Consider the following 25359-nt stretch of genomic DNA (forward strand, 5'->3'; position numbering starts at 1 on the left):
GGGTAGACATGTATCATATGTGCCCCAGCATCTTTCCAGGATACATTTTCCCTAGCTGTTTTAATCCATTATCCTAACTAAAACCTCTTTCATTATGCAAACAATCTCCTCTCAGTTTTCAGTTATTCTGTGCGTATTTCAAAACCAGCTGTTTCTATCTTTCTCTGCAAATCATCCTCTAGAGAAAACTTCACCTATTTCCACCCTAAACCCCTGTGATGAGGGATGTTGAGTTCATTGTGTGCTCCTCTTTGCCCCTAAAGCCCTCCAGGCCTTCCCCCTCTAACAGGAGCTGAGGCTCCCACTTCCCTGGGTGGTTCATTACCCACATTCTCCTCTGGAAAAAGAGGAACTGCCTGGTTTAAACCTCCTCTGTCAGCTTGGAGAGAAGTGACTTGGACTTGGTGACATGGCTGGAAACTGCTCTTTCTGGCCCACTGAGTCAGACACTTCCTCCAGTTCCTGGAACTGGGAGCTGCTCCTGCTGCCTGACACGGCAATTCCACCTTTCATACCAACATCCAGGTGACTAAAATGTTGATTTTAGAGGCTGATTATAGCAATGACTGAGGAAAACAGCTCTGGGTGATGATGGAGCCTGAAAAACCTCGATGATCCTGTGAGTGTTGGCGTCTCCTCGTGCCCACTCATGCCCTGCCCACAGGAACAGGGAATGTTTCAAACAGAGATGGAGCCACAGCATCACCAGCGCAGCACAGTGCAGTCCAGTGAGCTCAGCTGGTTGATTTCTCCTCCTTCCCAGAGAAATAAGTGCTCCCCACCATGTGTTTTGAAGATTAACATCTGCTGTAGGAGAAACTGGATCCATATTTCCTCTGTGGAAGCTATTCCAGAGTGAGAAGGAATCCCAGCTTGCATGGTGTGGCTGATGGGAAGCACTTCAGAGCCCTAGAACCACATCAAGAAGAGGCAGGGTGTCTGTGCTGACTCTGGCAGCATCAATTAAATCCTCTTCCTCCCCAGGCCTGGTAAATCCATGCCTGTGCTCAATGGAGCAGACAGGGAGACTTGTAGGAAGCATCTTTCACTGGAAGAGGGTTCTCTCTGAGCCTGCAAGTTGGTCTCAAATCAGCCTGATCAAAATCAAAATCCTGATCCCCGGATTGCCTGGGATTTTTAATGGATTTTTTTTTTTTTTAATTTGGAATATTTACCATAACATTTTGAACAAAAACACCATAAAATTCCTATTAATATGATTCTGAAAACTTGAAGCCTCAGGAGCTGAGAGCTCTGGCTTTATCCCTTAAAGCTGGGCTTGGCAGGATCCCCTGTGTTTTGTAGCACAGCAGCACCTGCTGAGCACACACCCTGTGGGATTTTGAGTGTTGAGTATTTGAGGGCTCCAGCAAAGATCCATGAGTGAGTCTGATATCCAGACCACAGAAGAGTGACAGAATGAGCTGGCATGTGACAAATAAATCTGATTGTGTGCCATGAATTTGAGGAGAGCAGCAAAGCAGGACAGAGGCACCAGAGGGAGAGGGGCTGCACTGGGGACAGGGGAACAGCAGCAACCCCACCCATGGTGTGGAACCCCTCCTGTGGGCCCTGCCCTGCCACAGACCCCACTGAAAACTGCTTCAGAAAGGATTAACACTGGTGTTAAATTAGGACAGGGGATATTCACACTCCAGTGCAGCTGTGGCAGAGGGCACATGAACAACGGGATGTGTGGCTCCAAGGTTTTCAGGCAGGGTGTGTGCTTTTCTCAATAATTCAGGAATTACTGGAGTTTGAAAGGCAGCTCAGTTTTCATGGCTGACTCGACCATTTGCATCTCAGGTATGGAAATGCTGTCAACACTGAGATTGTGGTTTTGTTTTTCCACATGTTCACGGGTCCCTTCTCACCTCCCAGGGAAGCTGAGCCCAGCTCACCCCTTCCTGCTATCTCCATCCACACACATTTACAGTCATGCTTAATTACAACTGCCACTCTCTAATGGGAGGTGAACACATCAACAGCCTCCATTTCTTTTGCTCCAGTTCCACTGTGGTTATTGGGAGCTGGAGGTTATATATATATGTATATACAATTGTTCAACCTGATCATGTCCTATTAAGTGTAGACACAAATGAATGTAATTAATAACTGTGAGAAGACAGATTTTTACCCCCTGCAAGCCTCAAAGAACAGCACAGGAGCCATGTGCTGCTTCTAACCCTGTTCAGTGTGAAATAATTACACAAACTTCAAACTAAAAGACTTTTTCAAGACCTGCAAAATCTGTCAAGGTGAGCAGAACCTCCACAAAACAACTCAAATAAAGATCATTTATTGCAGGGCCATGCTCCTCCTCAGTGGAGGTGTCAGCAGTAGGAACAGAAAGATGCTATTCCTAAAGGACAAACACTTCCTGAATTGGAGTCACTGCCAAGCTGAACCTCCCCATCTGTGGGAAATAAATATAAATCTGTGCCCATTGCAGGAACTGAAGTCATGATTTAGCTGGGAATTTTGAGAGCTTGGTAATAACGGTCTAGAAAAGTGGGATAATTTTGTTTGCTTCCCAGAGAAGATTAAGGGATTTTAGAAATGCAACCAAAAACCCCACCAGCACCACCCTATCCCACAAATATAGGGCATTTACCATCTTAAGCACAGCATCATTCTGATGTATGTTTTCAGCTTGAATTTCAGCATTTCTGGTTTTAAGAAGCCCCTTGCAGTCTTTGTGGTCTTTTGGAGCAGGAAGGGACAGGAAGCAGAGGTGTAGGATGTGTTCAGCTTACCCAGGGCAGGGACCAACCCTTCTGGACAGGCTCTTGATGGAAATCAGGGTGGATTTTGAGCAATGAATTCTGTCTCTACCCAGGCTGATAATTATGAAAAATGGATTCCTCCCAGGGAAAACAAATTTCATGAATGCTTTCCAGCTATACCATAATCCTGGTGTCCCTCCAAGCATAAATTTGCTGGGGCACAAAAAGCATGGAGACAACCAACCACGTTTTTCTGGTCAGCTCCTTTCTATGTTTATTCTTAGCAGTTTAAATAATAAATTATTTCACTGTCTCAGCTTGTCTGGCCTACTCAGCTGTGCTTGTTTTACATGTGGATTCTCTTGCCATGCTCAGAGTGGAACATAATGAAGCCCTAGTGGCATCTAGAGACTGCTACCAAGGGTTTAGAGATATGAAACTGAACACACCTACTTTAAACATCTTCTGTGGCTTCCTTGTCCACCAAAGACTCTGAATTCTGATTATTTCCAGTTCAAATTCTGACTTTCTTCAAGTAATTCTTTCAAATCCTTTGTCAGTTTTCTCTGGTTATACCCTATAAACTCTGTGAAAATAAAATTACATTTGTCCTGAGTGATGTTAACCAAAGAAACAAGAATTATTAGTCCTCTAGATGGTGCTATTATTTCAAATAAAGCAGCTGGATGTTTAAAGATTTCCTTGAAATATATTCTGTAGTGCCCCATGAGGAAGGACCATGGTGAGAAATCCTGACCCCAGTAAGAGAAGTGATGTCACACAGCCCAAAATTTCACCTCAGAGGGCAGCCTGTGCACAAACACATCGGCTGCTTCTCTTTAAAAGCAGTGGGTGTCCCAGTATTTTAGTAAATGCAGCAAAATTACAATATTTACTGATGAAAATGATCTGCACTTCAATGAAACCCCAGGACCAGCTGAAGGCCCTGGTTAAACACTTGGTTGACTCAGGGAGTTGTGTGTGCATTCCTTAAAGGCTGTTTACTCCAAGTTCTTTAGGGATATAAGGAAAGAAGGTAAAACCATTTACCTTTTCTTGCCTTCACTGTGGCCCAGCACTCAAATATGGGGCCAGCTGTCAATAAATCAGATTTTCTTGTCCTTAGCTCCTCTATGCCCACTCACTTTTCAAGAAGATGCCAAAGTTCCTCCTATTCTTTCCTCTCTTTCCAAGGCTCCCATCTCTATTTTCAGAACATCTGCCTATTCTCCCTCTGATATTTTTTGCTATTCTCTTTATAGATCCAGCCAGATGGATTTTCAGCACCAGATTTTTTCCTTGTTGCTGTCAAAGTCAAGAACAAAACTTTCTAATTTCAAGATTATTATTGTTGTACATTGTTATACATCTGACCTTTGAAACATATATTCTCTATAACCACTATCTCTTACTTTGTGCAAAGTTCATCTGTTATCTAAATAAATGTCAAATTTGGGATCTTGTTAAGCTTTTACCTTCAGTAAAATAACTGTGAATTTCTGGAGTTTACTCAGACAGTGTAAAAGAAACATTTATTCCATTGATTTTGACTATTCAACCTTTAAAATTTCAGAGTGTATTTGTTCTTGTGTTATGAAAAAATTATTTTGGATTCTTCCCACGTCCCCATTTATTTATCTGCTTTCCAAAAAACTTTCCCCACAGGAACATCTTGGTGACTTTTACTGCTCTTTTATGAGTGCTTTTCCAGTATCATAATAATTTGGTTGGTTGAGTTTTGAGGCAGCAAAGTCACAAAATCAGGGCCTGTGCATGCTCACAAAAATGATTTTTTAATACAAGAGACTCTAAAAACAGACAGAAGTTTGTATTAAAAATAACCATGAAGACATGAGCTTAAACAACAAATAGTTTATTTAGCACACTTAGTGTAATAAATAAATCCTTGCACATGGTAATTCCCTAAGTCCTCTGACCTTTTTCCAGAAGTCCCTGTTCCTGCAAATGAAGTGCTCCATTGTCCTGCTTGTGAGGAGCAGCACAGGCAATCAGAATTAGGCTGACTTTGGAATTGACTCTTTCAACTCCTCAGAATCTTCTGGCTCAAAATAAGGTTCCAAAACAGGTTTTAATTTGACTTCTTCTGGTGGCTTCTGAGGCTCTTCTCTCCTCTTCTCTCCATCTTTTAGAAGTGGAACCAATGTTTTCCAGTGCTTCCCTGAAACTAAAAAGGAAAGGAATGGTTAATTTTTTTTCCCCTCCACAGAAACAGAAGAAAATATTCAAGAGGTTTGAACAGGAAGCTGCTGAAAGAAGAAGAAAGAAGCAGGAAGAAAGGACTTTGTGGTTTTCTTCCCCATCCTGCTCTACAAGTTTTCCATATTTCAGGTGGTAAGTACTGACTGCACAGTGAAATGCTTTGGTGCTGGATGCTGAACTCCCAAATTCTGGGGTTTGGGGTCTCCAAGGCAGCTCCTTGGTTTTTACTCCAGAGAGTCAAACTGTGAGCAAAGAGCCCATTTCATTCTTTGCATTTTGTGCTGGCTGAAAATGCCATCAACTCAGTCACTGCACTGTCAGTAAGTGCAAAGCACTGACTGCCCTCCATCAGTTAATCCATCACCAGAGTGCAGGATTTGGGTCCCTGAAAGCCTCACCTCTGCCAGGCTTAATGGAGAAACTGAGATTTCTTCTGAGGTCCCCAGAGTAGCCAGGGTCTTCATTGATGATGCCCAGATTAGTGTTCCACGTGGACCAGTTCACTTCATCGACCCTGGGGAGACAACAAACCCAAGATCTATTCTAAGGATCACCAGACAGCTTCAGTTTATACCACAAAATGTTACCTCTCAAGCCTCAAATCTGACCCAAAACCCGGATTAAACTGACCATTGCAGACACTCTTAGTGCTCTATTCTTCAGAGTGCTCCAGGGGGAAAGTTCTGCTTCCCACCACCAGATACTTGGGGAAAATTCTGCTTCCCACCACCAGATACTTGAAGTTGCTTGTCTACAAAAGCTTGTTGGCTTGATACACAAACAAGCAGGATACCTGAAGCACCATCTGTAATCATCTTGGCCATCAGGGGTGATCCCCACCAGGACTTGCTTCCCAGAGCGGAACGAGTGCCTCAGACAGTTCAAGTAGCTGTTCTCAATGTCCAGGATTGTGATGGCTCTCTGCCAGGTAAAAGAAAGCAGAGCACTGAGGGACTCAAACACAAACAAACCCTGAATTCTCTCTTTGTAAAAACCAAGAGTTTTTATCATTGTTAACATCTTTGAGCAGACACTGTAACACTGCAGCATCACCCTTTGTTAATATGTCACTGAAAATGCTGAAATACTGCCAGTGAATAAAACTGTGAAGTTCCTTTCTTACCTCAAACAAAAAATTATTCTGGTAAAGATTGGTTTTCCCCTTATATAATCTCTGTCTTCACAGTCTAATCAGGATTTTCCATCATACAAAGCCCAAACAATTTTGTCCAATTACAAAAACACTTATTTTCTTACGTTCTGAAAATCTGTGGAACACTGGCAACATCTGCTTAGTCAAAACATCAAATATACATGGAAAAGGAGCTAACACACTTTTTTTTTAGGAGTTGTTCAGGTGAATCAGAAAGAAGCAGTGACCTGCTATTTAGATACATGTCAGCTCCTAAGGATTCTTTCTGAAATCTCTTATAATTCCCCACACCTTTTTTTTGGACAGCAGCCTGACAGCACCAACACACCTGCAGTTTCCAGATGCTCTTGCTCTCCTGTGCAATTTTGTTGACAGTCTCCCCCATCAGTGCAATGAGCATGTTGAGCAGGAGGATGTAGGTGAGGATGACATAGAGCACCAGCAGGATGACAAACACAGACTTGAACCTGTAATTCTCTGTGAACTCCAGGTCCCCCATGCCAATGGTGAACTTGAAGAGCTCCAGGCAGGTGTAGTAGAGGCTGTTGTAGGAGGTGCGGCCCCGTTTCACGTGGCAGCACCTGGCATAGTCAGAGATATTTGTTTCCTGCCCCTCGTTGTCATCTTCAATCAAAGTCACCACAGCTGTGGCAAAAAGAGAATTACAGTCACACAATGGAAACACAGTTTGAGATCATAACTTCATTGCAAGCAGTGAAAACGAGCAGAGAGGTAACACACGTTCCCTCCATGGCACACTGACCCCAGGGAAATTGCCCTGTAAAATATTCCCCCAGAACTGACACTCTCTTAGCAGGTGCTGCCTCAGTTTTCTCCACATAGGAAAGGATGACTGGTTTTCTATTCAGCTTTACAACTTTGAAAAGCTGTTTGAAATTCTTACAAATAATCATTATTCTGAAGAATTTTTTTAAAATTAGGTTAATTTGTTCGTTTTTTGTTGGGATCAAAATGCCTAAGCAACTTAAAAAAAATTTTCTGAGATTGTTTAAGGTAAAAAAAAGGAACTCCAAGTAGAATATTACCTGTAGAAAATCCCAAGAGGAATACGAGATAGACAAACATGAAGCGACATAAATCTCTAAGGATCATCTGTAGCATGGAAACAGATGAAAGATTTTAAAACTTGAATGTAAACTGCAACAAAAACTGGTAGAAGAACTGCTTTAGCTCAAGAATGTATTTGCTCTGAACTGGCTGTCCATGCATTGAGCTGTTGTTTATCCAGCTGAGATAATAAACTTTAATACAGAAAACATTTTTCTCTTGCCCATGCAACAGTTTACACACAAATGCAACACACACATGGGAACAGTTTCCTCTTTGTGAGCACAAACCACATAAAGGCAGTTGCATCTTTCTTCCCCTCTTGGGCTGGCTGGCTACATCACAGAGAGGTTTATTAGCCAGCTACTGCCTCTTAGCTAATTGCTCTGTTTGGCAACATTTTATCTATAGCTGGAGAAATTTCCATCTGGTAGAAAGCTGGGCCATCTCACTCCAGAGCAGCCTGCACTGTTCTCAGTCTCCTTGCATCCATGCTTACCCAATTATAGTTATTTTGAAGCATGGCAGGTAATAAAAATAATAATCATCATCATCATCCTATCAAGACTGCTATAAAACATATGGGTGAAAGGCAGGGTTTTTTTTTTTTACATCACTTCTATTATATCACTTCCCTCAGAAAATAATAACGAAGGCTAGCAGAGTCATGTGAGGCAGGCATGGCCAGGTGTCCCCTGGAAACGGGGCTGTTGGCAGCAGTTCCTGCCGTGAGGCTCTGCTGCCCCCTCAGGCGCTCCCTGCACTGACCTTGGCGATCATGACCGAGTAAATTCCCATCTGCTGGAAGCCCCGGGTGTAGTAGAGCATGTTGGCCCAGCCCAGGGCCAAGGAGAACACCATGGAGGCCACGTAGAGCTCCTGGCCACAGAAGTACAGCACCACAGAGCTCAGCAGGAGCAGGGAGTGGACAAAGCTGGAAGACAAGAGTGGTGTGAATGCAGAGGGCTGAGCTGGCCACAGGGGCTGGGAGCAGAGCAGCCCAAGGGATTGTCCAGTGGGGAAGAGAAAGGGCCTTGGTGAGGCAAAGCTCCCTTAACAATGGGAGGATTTCTGCATAAACAATGTGTAAATCCCACCAAACAATGTGTAAATCTATTCCTAACTCCTGCTTGACAACTGAATATTCAGGCACTTAATTTGCTTTATCTCCACAGAAGGTCAGTGATCCAGACACATCTGTTCAAGGATATCCACTGGCAACTCTGTAGTAAAGACTCAAGGAATTATAGCAAAGCTCCTATCACAGGTGGCTTCAGCCTCAACTACAGATGCCAAACACTGAGATAAAATCAAACATATTGGAGCTTACAAAAGAACCTCACTGTAGCCATCAACTATCAGTGTCCTGAGTGATGGGCGCCTCTGCACGAAATACTGGATCTGAAAAGGGAACAAAGACCAGGTTTGCATCAAGCAAATATTAATATTCCCTGTGAATTAATTAACTAAGCACTGACCCCTGTATCAGGGAGCTGGTACCCATAATACACCAAATAAAAACATCTCAAAACCAACACTGGTGCAAGAGCTAGGGAGGACCTTTCCAGTAACACCAGGTCAAGGAGAATGATTTGTACCTCTTGACTAAAGCATGGATTATCTAAGCAGCCAATGCTCATGAACAGGAAAATTTGTTTGATTCTCTCCTACACCTACCCAAACAGCAAAATGAAAATTTTCAAATATCTTACCCCTCTGAAAAAAAAATAGAGACCTCCCAGTACACTCAGGATCTCTCCAGTTACTCGAAAATATTCCCCAGTGCTGTAACCAAAGGTGAAGGGGGGCTGTAGAAGACAGGAAAATAGATATGTTCAGCAGAACTGCTGGCCTTGCAGTTGCTGGAAGCAACTCCATTTCTGAGGGAACAGGGAGTGGTTAACTTTCTCAATGTGCTGCAGCAAGGGGGTAAGACTGGGAAACAATCAGGGTCTAATCCCTCTCCTGCCTTTAGGAAAGGGGAAAATTTGGATGCTAAGGGCACGCATTCAAATTGGGATATCATGCAGTGGGTGGTTCCCCTGACACATGACAGGAGTGATGTACCTTTTCATTCTTCTGTACAGGTCTGTAGTAAGCAGCTGCAGTGAGGATGGTGATGTGCATGGTGTAGACAAAGAAGTTGAAGTAAAACAAGTGCTTGACAAAGCGGTCCCACTTGTCTTGCAGCAGCCTGTTAAGGGGTTCCACCAGCAGCATCTCGTGACGGTTCTGTGCAGGAGCAAAAGGAGAATTTTGCTAGGACCAGAATATACTGGACTTTGAAAAAAACCCATATTCTATAAATCTTCAGCAAATGATCCTTCTAGTTCCCTTAAGGTCAGCGTGGAGGTTGCTGTTTCATGGAAATGAGGGAAAAGATGCTCTGTGTGGATCATGAAGCTCTCCCCGGCCAAGGAGGTGCAGTACTCACTGGTGTCTCACTGCTGTAGGCAAGGATCTCAAGCACTGAGTTTTTCTCACAGGTGTCAATACAGGACAGGTCATAAAGAGAGGAGTGGACAGGTCCATATGCCCATTCAGTGAACTTCCTGGACAAGTGTCTGCACTCAGGGTCTTTGATCTCCCGTCTGAGGATGTAAGCGAAAATCTAATTGCAAAAGAACAATACAACCAACTTTCAGTGCTAATGGACTTGTCATTCCTCAGCCTCTCCACAACACAGAAAGGGTCCCTAGTTTCTCCCTAGTTCAACTGAGCTGAAGCCAAACCACTGGAGCACTGCAGAGATCACAGTCTGAAATAAACACAGTTAATTTTCTCACTGTGTGATGGGAGATGGGAAATACAAACATCTCTTACAACTTGGAACTATCTGTCTCAAAACTGCAAGAGAAAAGCAGAGATGTTACACATCTCTGAGTTGTCAGTTTGAATGGGAACTGCCAAAGATGAGTTACATCAGCCAGTGTGAAATAAAAGAGCTCCAGTGGTTCAGATGATATCAGAGACCCACTTTGTTTCCTCTGGGGCTGCCTTGCATACCAGTGGGGTGTGAATAAACCAGCTGGGCACAGACACACTCACTCTTTGTAGCCTTTAAGGGCTGTGCAGTTAAACTACAGCATCAGTTCCTCTTAACTAAAAGGTCTCAATAAGGAAGTTCTAAAATCCATTCTGCATAAATGTTTTACACATTCTCTCTATAATGTGATACAGCAATGGGACAGTCAAACACCTTTGTTCACCTACCCCTATCTTCCCTGTTTTGGCTGCCAGAGTTAAAGGAGTCAGCCCTTTCTTGTTGGTGAGCTCTTCCAGCTTGAGGATGGGATTAATTTTGGCACCAAGGATCAGTATGTTATTATACATCTTGGTTACAAACTTGGTGTTATCCTTGGTGTTATCTGCAATCTCCACCAGTGTGTGCAGGACCATGTTGCCCATGGAGTCCTCAGCAGCAATGTTGGCTGCCTGGTAGGGATTCTCCAGGAGGAATTTCACAATGCAGAGCTGGTTGGTGCAGGCAGCCAGGGACAAAGGCAGCTCTCCTATGGCAAGCAATGGGAAGGAGTGGTCAGAAAGCCCACCACTAGAGGTGCATAAACAGAAAGATCACATTGTTTTCATTTTTCACCATGAGAAAAGATTAATTTCTCTGTCTGGAACAGCACCAATTCTTGTGATAGCTGTTAAAATAAATTTTCTTTGGTTTAACTACATCACAGAAACAGAGCTGCTTTAAAAAACCCTGCCAGGACAGGAGCAGGTTACAAAGGATACAGTGCTGAGAGAGCAAAGGAAAGCTGACACCAGGCTCACACTGAACACCATCAGCTACCAACGGTGTTTCTTTATAAGCTCAGTCTTTGGGAGGAAATGTTTGGCCTAAAGGTGGAACAGCCCATCTGGTACGTCTGAGCCTTCAGTCCCACATAAACAGGATTATTTAATAGCTTGCACTTGGGATGCTGCTAGGACAACTCCATCAATAAAGACATTACTGTGCTCACTCCTACCAAAATAAAAGCCTGATTTCCCTTTGATTTTCCTGAAGAACTCCCCACAGGCTCTGGCATGAACATCTGCTCCATTCTGGACCAGAAGCTTCACCAGGTACATGTTCCTCCTCTCAATGGCAATGTGAAGAGCAGTCTGGCCTGCAGAGACACCCATCAGACAGAAATCCTCAGCATTTAGTACAGACTGAGAGCTTTCAGCACTGCAATTCCCTCAGCTCCATGTAAGATGCTGGAACTGAGAGCTCTGCAGGCTAAAAAGCTCTATAACTGAACAGGAAAAAACCCACACAAACAGCAAATGCAAGTCATTAAATCACTGTATATAAAAATGGCAGAATATTGCACCTAACAGGGCACAGCCCCAGCACAAATACACAAATTGTCAATCACACACCAGAACTTTGGGGTGCATAAGGCCTCGTGCACAAGACTTTGAGAGCCCTGCCTGACCCCATTTCAGTCTGAGCACCCTAAGCATTCACTGCAGCAGCTGTTTCTCTTACCCTTGTAGTAGTTGTCAGTATATTCTGCATTAACAAACTCTTTCAGGGTTCCAGTTTTCCTTGCAATATCCAGCAGCAAGGGAATGGTATCATTTTTCCCATCATGTAGATTCAGCATGGCTTTCAGTAAACAGGTTTTGCCAGTTTCAGGCTCTGTAAAACAAAAAATTGCAGGTATATAGAAGTGATTACAAACCCACCAGGCAAGCAGGAATTAATGAGGTTCTTTTCAAAACACAAGAAACCTCATTTAGTGTTTCACAGAAAATTTCAGCTCCTGTAACTCCAATCAATGGGTTGCCCAATCAATAGGGCTATTAAAGGACCTCCTGCAGACATGTAACATAATTATCTTTTTTATTTTCATCTCAGGAGCACTACTGGAAGAAGAAGAAGGCAACTCGAGGTATGTGACATTAAAGGGTACCTTTGAACTCCTCATCTGTGAGATGCTTGAAGGTTCTGTTAAGGTACAGTAGCAGGTCACTGAGGTCCTTTGTGTTGCCTTGGGCTACAGCATCAAAGATCCTTCTGCGGTCATAAAACCTGAAAGCTTTTTCTGAGCAGCCTGTGATGGAATCTGTAGACAGGAGCCTAACAAGGGGAAATGTCAGTTACCTAAAGTCAGATATTTAGCAGTTTTTTTATCAACTACCAGAACACTGTCCTTCATTTACTCAGGTGAAGTAGTGAACACTGCAGATTAGCATAGGTACCTCTGCAAAGACTAAAAGAACAAAGTCTGCAAGCAACTCTCCTGATAAAATTACAATTCTTTTGCTGAAAAGCTGAGAACAAGTGATCAAAGAGGCATTGGAGCTTGGCAGTGTAACTGCAAGCCTGGAGCCAGGCAATCCCTTGTTCTCACTCTGTACCATGTCCATTCACTGAGTAGCCTCAAGCAAGTGAACTGAGGCCTACTGCCAATTTTGGGCAGAGTATCCATGGAGATAGAGATTTTTAGAGATGCCAAGAGACAACAGTTATTGTCACTTTCAGTTGCAACACTCCTTCATTTGGCATAGAAAATAGTGAAACTGAAAAATGGTCATGCTCAAGTGGAGAGAACAAATGCTGCTCTAAGAACCACGGCCTGCAGCTGTCAAACTACTCATTACAACCAAATCTCACCAGGCAAACTTACTTGTGAAGTTTGCCCCTCTCCAAATTCACATGGAATTTGATGACAGAAGGTGCTGTCAGGTGATCCATCTGGCAGAAGGAGTCCATGGGAGCCATGTCCTTGTCACTGTCCCCCATCACAAAGCGGCCCCGTCTTGCAAAAATGTTGCTTTTGGGTGGCTGCACCCTGGAGCTGAGTGGGCCCTGGGGGTTGTCAGAGGTGTCCTGGACAGAGTCCTCCCCATCTGTCACTGTGTGTTCATCTGTCACTTCAGATTCCTCCATGTCAAAACTGCCAAACTTCTTCATCTTGCCAAGAATGGAGGACATGATGAGCCAGCAGTCTGTGAGGAAGGACACAAACACCTCAAGTCAGCACTTACAGGGCCATGAGTCTCTCTTGCCCAGGAATGTTTTCCAGAAAGAGCAGGGAGTGGATTGGTAGCTCTCATCCCAGAAATGAGGCAGATGGACACATTCTCACTGTGCCCACAGGCAGAACAGTTCAGTAGGGTCTTTACCTCTATTCCATTTGTTCCTGTTCTCACTGCCCTTACCCATTCCAGAGTGCAGAAAGCAAACCTGAGCATCCCAGAGCTTCCTGTCCATTTCACTGCAGAGCTCAGCCTCAGCTACCTCTGCCTAAAACCACTGCCTCATCCTCCAGTCATTGCTAAAGCCTGAACAACCTCAAACCCCAAAAAGTCTCTGCTTTTCTTCTCTACTTTCTGTCTGGTTTGTGCCACAAACCATTCTCATGATTCTATCAGGGATGTGAAAAGCCCTGCTCGTGCCATAACCTGATCTCTGGGATGCTGAGCACAGAGGGCTTCCTGCAGCCAGGAAAATGATCCCTTAAGGGCTTTGCCAGAGCTGTGGCAGTTCCTGATGGAAACTGGAGTGTGATCCTTGAGAGGTGAGTGTCACCTCAGGCACGAGGCACGGAAACACAGAGGAGAGGTTACCACAGATAAGAACAACCACACAGCTGATCTTGTCTGATTCGCAACCACACAGAACCTGACACAAGCAGCAAATAGACAATCAGAGAATGCTTTGGGTGGGAAGAGACCTTAAAGCTCATCTCATTCCACCCCTCTGCCATGGGCAAGGACACCTTCCACTATCCAAGGTTGCTCCAAGCCCTGTCCAAGCTGGCCTTGGACATTTCCAGGGATGGGGCAGCCACAGCTTCTCTGGGCAGCCTGTGCCAGGGCCTGCCCACCCCCACAGATAACACACTCTGCTGAAGATAGAACGGGGTGCCTTTTTTTCCTTTGGTTTCTTATCAACCCATTTTAATCAGACAAATATTGTCCTTGTGCCACTGAATGCAAAATATCCTGGAATTCCAGCAGTGGAGACAGTGGAACACATCATATCTGAACTGATATCTGAGCTGGATTAGAGACATGCTCTGAAACCCCACAGCTTTGAGCACAGGAATGTCAGAAAATCTTTAAAAAGCCTCAAATTGTAAACCACATTAGAGTGGTCAGTAATTTTCTCTGTACAGTCAGGGTGAAAACAACATGAACACACTTCAAGGTTGTTTCTCTTCACAAGAGAAACAGTCTGAGGGTTGTGTGCAAACCTGCATTGAAGCTGGATTTTCAGTTCTGTGGGAATAACTCATATTTACATCAAGGGTCACTTACATTTTTCTGTGAAAGCAGGACAGGGAAGAAAATTTTGTCATTTGCATTTTCTATAATTTTGTACCATATACACATAAAATATCAATTTGCAAACTTGTTGCTGGAAGCAAACCAGCATAGCACAGATAAAATATTAATGACTACAATTTAAATTGCTCACCTTTCAATTCTTTTGTCTCCTTAGAATCACTCTGAAAAAATAACATAATATCTTATTAACTGAATTGTCCTATAAATAAGAAATAAAAATATTTCTGTTTGGAACAAGATACTAAAATTACAGAAGAACTATTAATACATTGAAAAAGAAATAAAAACAGTTCTATAAAATATAGAAAAAATACAGTGGGAATTTAGTAATGTATAATTTTAATTTTTTGTCTTATTTAAACTCATGCAGATTGAGCCAAAAACATCAGTGAGTGGCTACAGAACACACAATCAATTATTTTCCACAAAACAAATATAAATGTGCAGAATAGGCTACATTATACATGCTTTCCTTTCTAAACCCTGGTAATATATTTGATAATGAAGACAAAGCTGCATTTCCTCATGAGTATAAATTTGCAAGGGAAATAACCTTCACAAATCTGTGGAAGGATTATAAAAAAAAAACCCCAATAAGCATTATCTAGTTTAAAAAATACAAAATGTACTTGACCTTCTTGAAACCCATGTACACAGAAGTTTGATACAATGAATAAGGAAATATTTTGGCTAGAATGCCTTGCCACATCACAGATAATAGCGTTTAAAAATAACCAACCATGCTATTCAAATATACATGCAGAACTTACAAATATTGACAAAAATCCTGTCTTCTGAAAAATGGTCCAGTCTCAGTAAACACCCACTGATCTGCAGGAATTTGGTGCCAGATATTCCTCCTCCAAGGTGCCTGGACTGCAAAGCCCTCAGAGTTTGCTTCTCCACTTCATTTGTCTGCAAAATGTGATGATTTTTAGAACCAAGGGAAGTTCACTGGAAAAACAAAGAATAGAGCAATAAGATAATGAAGAACAATTCTGGAACCAGAAGCTTCAGTGGCTTCTATTCCCAGAGGTTTAGCAGAGCTCTTTACAAGAATTGCAGTAAGTTGCTGTTGTTTTTCCCTCCCCTTTAATTGCATTTAGTAATGGATATTCTTCTCCAGATTTCCTGTTCGTAAATACACTCAAGTTTGCAGAAAAAAACAGCACCCAAACCACCAGACAGCAGTTGTTTCTGGGGGTCACTGTTTCAATTCTTGAATTTCAGTTCAATTTACAAAACTTTGTAAAATATGCCACAATCACCTTTCTGGACACCTTTCTTGGCTGGCTGATTTAAAGGTAAATATTTTAATGATAAGCTAATTCAGAACAGAGTTGAGGAAGAACCAGTAAGCTCCAAACCCCTTTTTATTATTTCATGTTTCTCCTACGTTTTATTTAAATTTTACATACATGTATGTAAGAGTCAGCCTCTAAATATTAATGCTATGAGGGAAAAAAAACCCAACTTATCTAATCCTGGATTTATCTAACACCCTCAGAAATTCAGAGCTGTGTCATATATTGCTAAATATATAATTTACATAAGATCTTTTTGACAGAAACTAGTCTGGAGAAAAAGCTTTTCCAGAGGCTGTTAGGCTGGGAGCAACCCCCCAACTTCCTGAGATTTTTAATAGAATATGAAATTATCTGTCTCTTGTTTTGCAAAAGGTGGCTGTCTCTCTAGTCTTGCCATCTATCCATGAATATATAAAAGAATTATGTATTTACCTATTTAATAGCAAACTAATTATACTCCTTAGATCTGTGGTACTCAGAGTAACAAGGCTCTTTATTAATGCATAAATATAGATTACCAATAGGCAAGGCCTCAGCAGCATCCAAAATGCTGCAAAGGCTTTTGATGCAACAGCATCATCAGCTCTTGCCTGTTATTCAATAAAAATGAAAGCAGGCTTGCTGATAAAAATGTATTTATAATAATGTAAGAGGGAAAACAACATATTACAAATTCAGACTTTTTCCAACATCTTTAGTCTACATTTTCTCTGTAACATGCCAACAGTTTCTTAAACATGACATGGAATGGAAATGGAGCTATCTCTGTGATTAAGATCTCAGAACTCAGCACAGCTTTCTCACCATAAAAATGTCAGAGGTTGCTAATGAGCAAGAGAGGATTCCATGTCCATATTCCAGTGAAAACATGTGCTTCCTAGGAATGAAACTGTGTGCAGATAACATGAAACATCTTACTTGTTTCCCAATGTCACTTGAGCAAAAGAAAAGTACATGTAGACAGAAAAGTATAAATGTTTTAACATTAAAATAAAGACTAGGAGAAGAAATAATTTCTAAGAGCATAAGATAGGGGATAAAATTTGGAAATTTTAAGGGGGTACACAAAAGCATCAGACCAAGTTACAGGCAGCAGTTCATCTCTCCCAGCCCTTTCCAACATATTTCCTACCAGGAAAATGAGCCTCACAAGTGTATTTTTATGAAGAAAGTTAATGGATCTTTCCCAGTCACTCAGATAAATTTAATGTGATAATTACTTCTCATTTCACAAATGGGAATGACAGAGCAACAAAATGTGCAGACCCAGGAGAAGCAGACATTAAATGCAGGGTTTTGTCCCACTGTAACGAGTGAGAGTGCATGTGGAACAAAGTGAAAAAAACCACTGTAGACTCAGGAAAAAAAACCAGAAGCTGCACCTCAGGCCATTCCAAATAATGACTTTATTTACTATGGAACATCACCATAGCTGCCCCCACAGCAGCATCCACATCCTTCCCATAAACCACAGGGAATGGAAAAATCCTCTCCACTTCCTGCCTCAGCACCTCGTTCCTGGCAAGGGCACTGCCACTGCCCAGGATCCTCCTGACCCCCACCTCCTCCAGGTGCTGCACAGGTAGCATGGAGCACAGGTTCTCCACGAGGCCACGGCACAGGGCTCTGGTGACATGGCCCAGGGACAGCTCAGAGGCACCAATGCTGCTCACTGATGCCAGCAGCTCAGGAAGGTGCCTCTCTCCAAATAGGGTTGGGTGGACTGAGAGCTTGCTGTGCTTTTGGGCCAAGGCTGCTTGGATTATCCTTGGGTAGATGGCAGATTCCTGAACCTGAAATCCTGCAGATGGGAAATATCTTGTTACCAATTTAAAGGGTTTGGTGTATCTCACACGTGGACAATTGACAATTACAACAGACACTGATGCACCTTTTGTTCAGCAAAATATTGGATATCATTTTCTGTGCCCCAAAGGTAATTGTGTCCAAGATTATGAACTATAATTCTCCCATCCAACTGTACCAAGAATGTGCAATAGCAGAAACCTTTTTCTGATTACAGCAACTGCCTTTCCTGACAACAACAGCTGCTCCTCATTGCCTGTACTGTTCCACAAAACAATATCTTTAAAGGGACTAACAGCAGGGTTCAGCTTCAGTGGCTGGATTCCACATGAAAGCAACATTCACCTTGAGTACTTACTGAAAGAACAATTTCAGAGCTGATTTCTGTAGTGCAAAACCCAAGAGATGATTAAAAAACCTGTCAACACCATGCTTAAAGCACTTAGAAGATATTCCATGAGTTTGAGTCTTAAAATCCATTAGTGCTGCAAAATATGCACCAAAAGGACTCCTTTGGACTGCAGTCACACTAAACTACAGGCTGTTGTCCTCAAATCTGCCAACCTTGCCTTTCGAAAATCAACTTGCACAAAATAACTCTGTGCTTGAAACAAAAGAAGGCCTAGAGGGAATATGAATGTAGAGTCCAAGTATGACTGTCCCAGCATGTTCAAAAGCTTCAGCAGGAAATCCCAGAGATCTGGGAAGCATGACCCAGGAATTACATCCTTGTTCCCTTTATGGCATGATGGAACAGCTCTAGGCTTGTCCCTTTGCTTCAGCTTCCTTTCACCTTGATGAGCAACCTCAGTTTTGTGCTTCAGCTCTCCTTGAAATGACTCACCCAGCTCTTGTGCCCACTGTGCCACCATTCCCACAAATGTTGCAAGCACATTCCCTCCATTGAGTGATGCTGCCACTGCCAAGTAGTCACCATTGAAGTAGGGAAAATAAGTGACAGCTGAGGAAGGATCTGGTGCCTCTGGAGGCTGGAAACCCAGGGGCATTGAGATGGTCAGCTGAGCAGAGGTGCTGATATTAAGAACTAAAACGTGCACAAAAAAAAAAAAAAAAAAAAAAAAGAAAAAAATATCAGTGTTTTACTAAGCTACCCTGAAGGAGAACACTGAGAAAAACAAATTAGATATCAAAATGACCATACCTGCATCAGTCCTCTCAGTCAGACAGGAATAAACAGAGCACTGGAAATCTCCCAGAGCAATTCCCACTTTTGCTCCTTTGGGTATTCCATGCCATGCACAGGTTGTCCTGCCTGCAATACTGCCAGGGTCTCCCACCTCTGGAAGCAAATGGACAGGAAAGCCAGATTTTTTCAGTCTGGAAGTAGAACAACATTATTGGAATAAAGCAGTTTGGGAATGTGTGGCATTACTACAAAAAACTCTTTGAAGTCACAGATGAACCTGGCCACACATTTGTGGCTGCTGGATTTATGGATGCTTTCACCAGTTTAGAAAGCTTTGTCTTGGAGAGTGGGGCAGCATTCCAGTCCAGTGGGCTGGGTAAACCAGTCTGGAAGAATAAAGAGTTTTCCTTTCTATGCAATCTGAGCACCTGAGATTATACACTGCATGTTCAGCAAGTTTAACCTACTGATGTCATATGGACCAGCAGGTCCAGGGTGAAGGGACAATCACAAAACCAGCAAAAAAATGCAGCTAAGTGTCAAGGAACTTCAGTTGTCATGCAATTAGTAGTTCAGAACAAAATCATGAAGAGTTAAGTCAAACAAACTCCTTATACAATCAGCTGCAGGTGCTACAGCAACACCACCACATTAGTGATAGTTCAGTCAGCAAAATGCAAATTTCTGTCACTCTTTCATACCTTGATGAGAAGATCTTTCACCTTGAGGTCCTGGCCTAACCTAAGCCCTGAAATATATAAGGCCTTAGCACTCAGCCTTGAAAGAGCAAATCATTAAAATAAATAAGTAAATAATAAACTGATTCCTTCTAAGATTTCCTGTAGCTTAATAGCTCTTAAGTATTATCACAAGTAAGTCTTAGAAGTTAGGAAGCTCAGCTCAAAGAACTAGAGAGTGGTAACTGTTTACCATGGCACAGGTAACCCTGTGGCTGCACTTGTCCATCCCACCCCACCACAGAAAGGGAGAAAACAGCTTGGAATCCCTGATAAGTCTCTCAGCTCTGCTGTTTGTAGGTATTTTTAAAATTACCGGGCCAGATTTTATCAGATTAAACAGAGCAAACTCTCAATAGCTCTTCAGTACAGGCCACAATTGATTAGGAATAACTTTCAATCCCTTTTTATCTGCAACACATCAACAGTCAGGGCCCAAAGGGGTGCTCACACTGCCTGACACAAGCAGTGCACAAACCCCACTGAGTGGCCCTAGCACTTACATGTCAGTATTCCAGCTCTTGTTTCTGCAGTTAAAATATCCCCAGCTGGCAGCATTCTGGACAGACATCAGTGGCTTCTTCAGGTCACACAACATGGCAACCACATAGTCCTGGATGGTGCCAGCTGCATCATAAGCCTTCAGAAAATCTGGACTTTTAAACAAGATGTTTGAAAAACAAACAAACAAACAAACAAGAGGGGTTTTTGCTTTAAGGCAGTGAGAGAAGACAATTTTCATTGTTAGGGGGAACTTCAGACATGTGGATCCATTAAAATATCAAAGAGCCACCTCAGTGATCAACCTGAATTTTATTGTTTTGGTTTGGTTTTTTAAAAAGGGATTTGTTATCCAAGCTGCAGCAATACTTATCTGCAGGTGGAAGATGGAGAGAGGGCAGCTTTAAGGAATGGGTTGTCTAGGTTGAAAAGCACAGCATTGAAAAAATTATGAGGAAAGTAGTAATTGCTTGTGTGAAATAAACAGCACTTTGTTGATCCTGGAGCATTACTGAAAAATAGGTGAATTCCCACTTGCTCTGGGATCCACAAATTATATGAATGGAAATGTACCAAATGTGAAGCAAAACAAAGCAGCTGGACTCATGACTTATGCAGCTCTAAAGATCACACCATGCTCCATATATTTGCTGGACACACAGTGGAAAAAAAAAAAATCTAATAAAATTTTCCCCACTTATTGAACCTGAACTCATTGCAGACAAAGAGCCTGGCTCTTTGAGAAAGATGAAACTGAAGAGCAAATCTCTGTGATGCCAAATCATAATGAAAAATTGTATCTCTGCAAACACACCACAACAAAGCAGAGCATTTGTGTCACCCCATGAGGATCTGTCACAGTCTCTGAGGAAGGAAGGAACTGAAATTAATTTAGAGACTTTGTTTTGGCATCTGGCAGCAACCAGACCAAGTAACTCTGTTACTGTTTTAGACATGTCTTTACTTTCCACAAAGCAGCACAAGGCAAAATGAGAGTTCAAACTGCACTAGCAGAGCTCCTCTGAGCCATGGTACAGACCAGAATTATTCTATGGTACTTTAAAGCTGTTCCTATATGGTCAAAAGCTTATCCTTTTATTAGTGATCTGTAGTATTTTTATGAGGTCAGACTCTTGCATGCTTAATTGCACATATTTTATATTAAATACTGCCATTTTAAATATTCTTTGACTGCTTAATTAAGATTATGATTACAGAGAAGCAGTCCTCAGCCTGTAGCAGCATTAACATGCTACAGGAATACTAATTGTCACATCAATTCAAGATGAGAAACAGCCTTTGGAGCAGCAATGTACCTGTTCTTTGAATACCAGAAGACTGTGGCACATCCAAATCCTGTAGCCAGGCTCACATGTGACTGAGGCAGAGGAAGGGAAGTGAGGAAGGTGGGGCTGCAGCGCCCGTCCTGCCAGGTGACCAGGTGGCTGACCTTGTCTGGCCCAAAGGCAGGGCCTGTGCCACTCTCTGACCACCTGCACCCTGAAAACAAAACAGAATCCAAGAAATCCAGTGACTCCCTGCAGCACAGCCTGCCTGGCATTCCTTATTTCTGGACACACCTGATAATTTGTTAAATATATCAGAAACAGAGCCAGTAGAGACTGTAATGAAATTAGTCTTAGTTTCCAGCCCTAGATAACATCATAATGCAAATTATCCTTTGTAACACAGAGAACAGTATCCAAAGCCTTCCTTCTCTTGAAGAGAGATATTAAAGATACAACTTAAATAACAGGTGAGCCTCAAAAAAACCCAACCACAGTCTGCTATGGGAGGTGAGGAGCTGGCATGGCAGCTCTCACATGAAAACCTCAGCTGGGATGTGCCACATCACCACCTGGAGAATGCTGCCTCAGAAATGCACTGCCCAGGATGGACAGCACAAAGCTGCATCACCTCTGGAGCCCAAGCAACAAGAAACCTGCATCTGGGAGGTTAAACAGTGCACTGCAAAGTGCTTCAGAGTAAAATCCTCACAGACTACACAAGAAAGGTAGGACAGGATTTAATTCAGGGTTTAATTCAGTTTCCTAGCCCAGCACATTCCTTTTGAGCAGAGAACACCACACCTTTGAGGAAACCTTCACATTCTTCCATTGAAGAGGAGAGGCTGGGCTCAAGCACTGTTTGCCTGCACATTCCAGGGCACAGCTCTGATCCCTCCCAGGCCATCCCTGGACACAGGGCAGGGACAGGACAGCTCACTCACTCTGGAACTGAGGCAAACTCTTGAGTTTTGGCCAGGGAGCAGAGAGTCAAGAGAAAATACTCAGCTTCCTGACTTGCACAAGTATGGCTAAAAAATGTAATTCTTGGGTTGGATACAGGGCTTGGAAGTCACACTCACACAGTAAAAAGCAGCCCTGAAGGCTGGGAGGTGCCATGAGAAACATGCAAAATAAAACACATACTTTTTCTTGTTTCCTCAATTCCCTGTTCTATCAAATCTAGTTGAACTGAATTTCCAATTGGCTTTCTTTTCTCATTTTAAATGGATTCTAAGAAATATTATTAGTCATAAATCTAACCCTAAAGGATGCTATTAAAATTTTTATTTGTGTCCCAAAGGTCCTGGATTCACTTAGTCCACTCAAAACAAATGAAAGCAAACACCCTCTTTCACTTGATAGAAATGAAACTAAAGTGGCATGTGGCTTTAGGACATAAAATATTTACCAATATGACATAAGAATCTGTGCCTATGAATACACAAGGCTTTGTTATGCAGCTCCTGGGACAGCTGGAAAGCAACAACAGCTCCTCCAGTCCATCAGCCTTGGACTTCTTTCTTTCTAATCATTTTTAGTATTTAATGTAAAATTACAGCCAGTAATGAATAGTACAGTGCCTCTTCAAGCAATTAAGGCCCTGACAACTTCTGACAGGCAGCGACCAGCACTTTTGGGAAATCTGCTCTGTGGTTTACAACACATCTTTACTTCATCTGCATAATTCCTGTTATAAGAAGACTTGGATAATTGTCCAGATGAGCACATTACAGGGTTAAGTGAAAGAAGACATGCCTTAGACTTCAGTAGGTCTATAAGGCATTAGCCAAGAAGATGATCCATGCCTATCTCATAGGATTGGCAATCCAAGGCCTGGATTCTTCAAATATCCTCCCTATCACAAGGATTATCTGGGTATTTGCACAACCAAGCCCCACATGACTACCTCACTGCAGCTGACTTTGTCTCTGAGGTCTTGGCAAGCAGCTGAGCATCCACAATCCTGACCACAGTCCTTTCCCAGCTCCTACTAACAGAAGCATAAGCAACAAAATGAGTGCAACATGACATTTATGTATGATTTGCTAGGAAAAAAAAGTCTTGGGATTTTAGGGGGGAAAACAGAGTTACTGAGATGCTGGACAGCATCTAGGTAAGGGGTTTATGAGGTGAATAAAATCCCCCTGCAAGTTATTCATGTGATGCAGAAGTTTTTCAAAGGGCAGCAGATAGCATGTGATGGAGAAACAATTAACAAGGCACAAATATACTCTGCTATTCCTCCTTTATATTAATAATTGTGCTGAATCTGCAGGGATGTCATTAGGCTAAATCCTTTATCATTAACTATAGTGAGTAGCTGAAATTTCAGTATAAAAAGCAAAATTCCCATAAGAGATCTTCTGTTAATCTGTTTTAGAGAAGACAAAAGTGATGCAGTTTAATCACAGAATCACTTCCCTGTTACAATTTGATTTTCTGCATCATAACACTCTGATCAGGAATGTTAAAGAATGACTGTTACCTTTATCACTTTTCCAAAACACAACCCCATGCATTTGTCCAGAAATACCAATGTGGGTGACTTGCTGAAGCTGCTGCTGAGGCAGAGCAGCAAGGCATTCATTCAATGCTCTTATGATTTTCTGGACATCCTGCTCCATTCCCTGCAATCACAAAGCATTATCCTGAGCATGAAGCCATTAGGAATCACTCAGTGTATTTATTAAACAAGGCTGCTTTAGTCAGAAGTGAAGGACAGAATTCATTTAGTTTAATAGCATTTATTAGAGTAATATCCACTACTAAGCTGTAACAAGAAAAGAAAAATTGCAAAAAACCCCACAAACCCTCAAAAACTAAAAATCAATATTAACACTGAAGGCCAAATAATTTTTAATTTCCTAAATAACCACACTCAACCATAACTTTTAAAAAAAATCCATGATCACTGACTACAAGTTTTCATTAATTCACTTTATCTATTGCTCTTCCTTTTCCTCACAAAGAGAATTATCCACGTGTTCTGGCAGGTCTTCAGTCTCCCCTGCCTCTTCCTAAAGCTCCTTCCTGTTTACTCAGTGATGATTTTGATGATGGATATTCAGTTTCTGCATATTCTATTCCTAGAACAACCCAGGAAACTGAGCAAACTGTTCCCCAGAAGAAGCTTTCACACTTTCAAAGGTTCAGGTTACTTTGTGACAGACCAGTATGAAGATTACAAAACTATTGCAACAAAGTCTACAAATAGATGTGAACTTTGTGCATAGGTACTTTAGGCTGCATAAATTGGCAGGAGGAGGGTTGCCTTGTTTGTTATCCTTGGTATCAGAAACAGTGCACATTTTTTATGATTCTGATTAATCGTTTTTTTATATTGAGCAGCACAATGGATGTAAAGATCTTTAACAGGAGCACTTGTTCCTGGTTATTTCCACAGGGAGTTTCCAGTTATGATTCCACCTCATATTGAAGTGCAAAATAAAATACCCTTCCAGTTGGCAAGCGGTTGCTGTTTCCTTACTGGGAGTGTCAAAGATAAGGTGGTGGCTCATGGGAGAACAGTTTTACAGTGTCTTAGGCAAATTTTCAAAACCTGGGTCCTTCGTAAGTCAAGCAGCACTGCTTGACTTCCTTGAACGGTGAGCAGGAGGTGTTTTAATTCTGCTTTTTAACACTCAGACACATGCTGCCAACCTAGGCACCAAAACAATCCAGGAAAGCCACCGCACTCTGCCCAACATACCAAACAACCCAACCACTGCCAGGCAAGGCCTGTGCCCTGCAATGTCCCTCAGCACTCCCTGGCAGCCCTTACCTGCGCTGCAGCTCCCGGGCTATCGCTGTGTGCCTGCGTCTCCCTGGAGCAGCTCTGTGCCAGCGCCAGCCCTCGCTCTGTCCCTGTCACCAGCGCTGCCTTCACCGACGTCGTGCCCAGGTCAATGCCCAGCACACAGGTGGGCCCAGGCCCGCCCGCCGCAGCCATGAGGGGACTGCTGTCACCTTGCCCGGCACAGACAGGCGGAACAACACCCACCAAGCTGAGCCTAACACGGCTCCTGTGCCGCCCGAGCCCCACACGGCTCCCGGTGCCGCACTGCGGGCTCCCAGGGACGGGGCAGGAGCGCGACCCGGACTTCGCCCTC

General features: G+C 42.7%; 1 protein-coding gene across 7 annotated transcripts; it reads right to left on the bottom strand.

Annotated features, from left to right (window-relative positions):
- Positions 1-3241: 3241 nt before the first annotated feature.
- LOC121345726 (transient receptor potential cation channel subfamily V member 1-like) lies at positions 3242-25207 on the bottom strand. 7 transcript variants are annotated; one of them, XR_005953994.1, is made up of 20 exons: positions 17333-17405; positions 16575-16659; positions 15234-15417; positions 14594-14624; positions 12798-13119; positions 12081-12247; positions 11654-11806; positions 11148-11288; positions 10381-10679; positions 9602-9778; positions 9235-9399; positions 8880-8975; positions 8498-8568; positions 7936-8101; positions 7146-7212; positions 6428-6744; positions 5740-5867; positions 5345-5460; positions 4664-4911; positions 3242-3312 (listed from the first exon to the last, which is right to left on the bottom strand). XR_005953994.1 is itself a non-coding variant. In XM_041422862.1 (19 exons), exons 5-19 carry the CDS (start codon positions 13103-13105, stop codon positions 4742-4744), a joined length of 2541 nt encoding a protein of 846 aa, XP_041278796.1. In that variant the 5' UTR covers positions 13106-13119; positions 14594-14624; positions 15234-15417; positions 16575-16659; positions 17333-17404; the 3' UTR covers positions 4500-4741. The 7 variants fall into 7 exon arrangements, 5 of the variants coding, with proteins under 5 accessions (XP_041278796.1, XP_041278797.1, XP_041278801.1 ...); XM_041422862.1 differs by lacking the exon at positions 3242-3312 and having other exon boundaries at positions 4500-4911; positions 17333-17404; XM_041422863.1 differs by lacking the exons at positions 3242-3312; positions 16575-16659; positions 17333-17405 and adding an exon at positions 18421-18554 and having other exon boundaries at positions 4500-4911.
- Positions 25208-25359: the final 152 nt, after the last annotated feature.

Source organism: Onychostruthus taczanowskii, unplaced genomic scaffold, assembly GCF_017590055.1.
Source record: "Onychostruthus taczanowskii isolate IOZ18803 unplaced genomic scaffold, ASM1759005v1 scaffold75, whole genome shotgun sequence".
NCBI classification, from domain to species: domain Eukaryota; kingdom Metazoa; phylum Chordata; class Aves; order Passeriformes; family Passeridae; genus Onychostruthus; species Onychostruthus taczanowskii.